At 32.3% G+C, this 4288-nt stretch overlaps 1 protein-coding gene across 1 annotated transcript in view; it reads left to right on the plus strand.

Annotated features, from left to right (window-relative positions):
• LOC108372315 (uncharacterized) overlaps nucleotides 1–1477 on the plus strand; it is a 31236-nt gene extending 29759 nt beyond the window's left edge. Inside the window, exon 3 of the mRNA XM_017627983.1 lies at nucleotides 1282–1477. Coding sequence (XP_017483472.1) covers nucleotides 1282–1378 — 97 coding nt within the window. The 3' untranslated portion in view covers nucleotides 1379–1477. The remainder of the gene's footprint in view (nucleotides 1–1281) is intronic.
• Nucleotides 1478–4288: the final 2811 nt, after the last annotated feature.

The following is a 4288-nucleotide window of genomic DNA, read 5'->3' on the forward strand; positions in this document are numbered from 1 at the left end:
AAGTACAGGACCTGGGGGAAGATTCTGTAACCAGTTAGCGACAATTTTCGAATCGCTATCGATCGTTTTGACGCAAAAACATTTATATCATGCGTCAAAAAGTGCGGTAACGATCGGAAAATTGTCGATAACTGGTTACATTTGACTGTACTTCGAAGTACGAAGCACAAGACCGAAAAAAGAAGTACCGTACTTCCGAAAGAAGTACGGTTGGTCACATTAGTTATATACAACTTTCTGCAAGGAACGCGATGAATTGCCAAATGAAATGTGAAATGTGATAACTGGGCGCTTGGTAAATCACCGAAACCTTTATCAGATTATTTTTCGGATGGTATCGGTATATCGGTTTGGTGCAAAATCCATTTATGAAGCATTACTAGATCTTCACAGTACTTAGACATTGGAACACACATTTGAATGTGTGTCTCTCAAAGAGTTTTGGGTTAGTGTAAGAATAAATATCATGAAGTCGCTAAAAAGGCCATCTTAACTTTGCTTCCTTCTCTCACAACGTACTCTGTCAACAGGGTTTTCAGCTAAATACACTTATACCAAAAACATATTCAGGTCGAAATGGGATGCTACCCCAGAAATGCGCATACATCTTTCAGAGATTAGTGGGATTCATGAAACGTCGCAAAGTTGTTGCAAATATCGCATTTGCCGCAAAATTTGCCACCATGCGACACAGCTGATTACTTTTGTATGGAAACTTTCTTGTTACAAAATTGCGACATTGCCATAGTATTTGAGCTGGCAATCATTGCAAAGTCAAAGCCGCGAAACACATGTTTTTTTATTATCTTCAAATGCTTCAAAAAGAAGTATATCAGATAATTGTAAAAACTTGTCTTTTTCTCTACCGCGCGGCATATTTAAAAATTTTACATTTGCAATCTGGAGTTGGGATAGGTCGTTCATACAACTTTGTTCGCAACATTGCCATTCCGCCAAAAATGTCACTTTGCGACGTTTAATGAATGGCACTATTATATCGAACTACTATTTTATACAATAATTAATAGCAGTGAAACAATTTCATTCTTCACATTAAGATTTTTATTTTTAGTATTTCTAGTAAGAGTTTTTATTCATATTTAAATTGCACTGCCTTTGATTTTTAGTAATTTGATGTGTGGTTCCATAAAATGAAAGGTGTTTAGTAAAGGTTCCATCATCTTAAAAGTTTACGGACACCTGGTCTAGGGCACCCTGTATATGTAGAGTTAGCAGATTTATTATAATTATATTTTTTATTATTTTTGTATTTGCTTTCAGCTTGAACACAGACCCAAGGCATAATCCCTACTTCCAGAAAACAAATGAATTGGAAGAGAATCACCATGAATCGGAGGGATTCCATATCCACGCTTGAAGGGATCGTGTAATCATCTCATTGAATATGTATATGTCACTTGTTTATATGTATTTAGTTGTTAATTTTTTACATAAAATCATATTCACTGCTTAATAACCGTATTTGTCTTCTTCAACCATTCCAGAATCAGTATTGCCGTTGTAGTGGCGTAGCCAGAGCGAAACGGTATTTGTGGTTATTAATAGGGATGTGCCGGATAGCCGGGTTCCGGATATACTGCAAAAATAAGAGCAGGATTCGGATATCCGGTAGACTCTTGCCCACAATTAATTTCACAATGGCTGACATTTCTTTATTCATTCTGAACGTTTGGAATAAACTTTTTTGTTTACTTATTCTTTAGAACGTTCCTGATGATATGTTAACGTATATTTCAAACGCATTCTGTTTATTCCGGCTGTGAAATGAGATTATCCGGAATGTATAAAGAAACGCAGCCAATATTTTGGTTTATTAGGTTTTTTTGTTTAGCTAGAATTTCTGCTTTTTCGAGCTGACCACTCCAATACGTAATTAAGAATACAAAATTTCTCCTTTGAAATCCTAGTTATGATATAATCCTGTATTCAAAAAATAACTTCTCCGTCTGCGACCCGGATTTATCGATTATTTTTAGTAAATAGAGGAGAAATGTCAAAGTACAAAAGATAAAAAAAAAACAATGAACGCCGCTAAGAAAAAAACACATGATTGATTTTTTATTTTTGTTTTACGTAGAATACGTCTCACGTTTCGATATGGAGGCTATGCTCAAATGTTGTAGTTGTAATTTTTGGAGCTTCACAAAAATGCTTATTGCACGAGAATTAATGAAGCAATTTCAAAGAAAATATGGCGTCATGGGCGTACGCAGAGCATAATTTAAGGGGGTTCTGAGATTTTTGTATATTTTGTTAGATATGTTAAAATATTGCTATTAAAAATTTATAATAATTTACCTCATTAATTTTTCTCATTTTAAGAAACTTCAAAAAAGAGGAGGTTGTCAATTCATCGGAATATTTTTTTATGTATGTTACCGCATAACTTTGGCCACATTAACCAATTTCGATAATTCTTTTTCTGCTGCGTCAGGGGAGGTCCGATCACTGGATCATGAAGAAATTCACGGTACTTCTAAATTTTTATATGAGAATTGAAGTCGGTTGTGTTGTTGGCTTAAAAATTACATGTTATTGTAATAATTGTGTTGTAACGAGTCCTACAAAGCAATTTATATGTATTGCATAAAGTTTATTATGAACTTATTGAAGAGTTAAAACCAGCGTTGCCGAATTGACAAAAATAAATTGTAACAGAAAATTTAAGGAATTTTACTTACTCATATGCGTTATGCCTTTCGGCAGCGGGCGGATTTAAAATTGAATAAATATCTGGCAGCTGATTGCAGTTTACCAACTACCACAAAAATTATCAAGCTTCCTTCACGAAAATTCGGTAACCGATACAACGATTACCAAATAATTTATACAAACAAAATACATTGGGAAAAAAATACCGAACACCGAGTACCCCTACTTTAAAACTGGATCAAAATCTTCAAAAACTTCAAACCAGTGGAGATCAACTATTTAAAAGCAGTTGCGTTTTAAATTTTAATTTAAAATTGTCGTCATGAATTGCAAATCGTATGCATAAAATCTAAGCAAATGCTTTTTCTCAAAATTTCAAACCTTTTACTCAATTAAAATATCAAATAAATTTAAGTGTAAGGTACGCAATTTTAAGAAAACGCAATTGCTTAGTTTTTATGCATACGACTCATTGTATGTAATTCTTATGTATTTTTTTATTTTGTTAAAAAAATACAATAAACAAAAATACCAGTCTCATACTAGTTCAAAATAGACAGAAAACTACTAGTCCAATTATGGACCAAAACCACCACTTTGGGAGTCAAAAAATAAAATGAATTCATGAATATACAATAAAACACTTTTGATTAAGTACACTTTAATATTTATTTATTTAAGTCAAATATACAACCATAGGTTATTTTTACAATGATTAACCTTAAATTAAAAATTTAACAATAAAATTTGAAAAGATTAAAAAATAAATAAAATAAAATAAAAGTAATAAGACTGATGGCCTTATTCATAAAAAATAAAGTAGGTTTAAAGAGCTTTATAAATTGACGTTTTCATACATTTTTCAATTTATAAACCTTTTATAAAGCTACTTTATTTTTTATGAATAAGGCCATGAGTCTATAGAAGGTATTAGAAAAAGAAAAAAAATAATAGTAGTAGAGATTAAACTGGAAATTAATTGAATGAATGAGAAATTATTTAAGTAAATTCAGCAATGTTCGGCGAAGTAACGAATTAATTCATGTCTGAAGCGCAAGTTCTCTTTTATACACATAATTTTTGGGGGTAAATTATTCCAAAGACGGACAGAGAACACAAAGTATTGACGTTCAGTCACCAAACTGTATTTCATTGGGACTAAGTTCAGCGAACGGCAAGATTTTGAAAACAGAAGTCAATCTTTGAGATATCTGGGTTCCTGGGTAGTAATGATCTTCTGAAGTAACACTAAACATTTAAATTTAAGCAAATCGTCAAAAGATATCGATGCAACTTGTTTCGCAAAAACAGAAATATGGTCATAACGTTTTTTACAGTAAAAATTTTTCGCGATATTATTATACAAAACATTGAGTTTACTACGGCACACACAATGAAAGTATAACTCACAACCAAACAGTAACGTTGGTAACAAATACCCTTTAGCTAGAAGCAGTCGAATTTTCACTGGTGTAAATTGTTGAGTAGTCCATAAATTTCGGAGCATACCGTATACTTTGCCAATGGCACTAAAAATATGGTTACTCCACGTCAAAGTTCTATTAAATGTAACGCCTGAATTTTTAACAGTGTCCACGTATTTAATCACAGCATT

This window comes from Rhagoletis zephyria, unplaced genomic scaffold (genome assembly GCF_001687245.7).
Source record: "Rhagoletis zephyria isolate East Lansing unplaced genomic scaffold, Rhagoletis_zephyria_1.1 Rzeph_scaffold_05624, whole genome shotgun sequence".
Classification (NCBI taxonomy): domain Eukaryota; kingdom Metazoa; phylum Arthropoda; class Insecta; order Diptera; family Tephritidae; genus Rhagoletis; species Rhagoletis zephyria.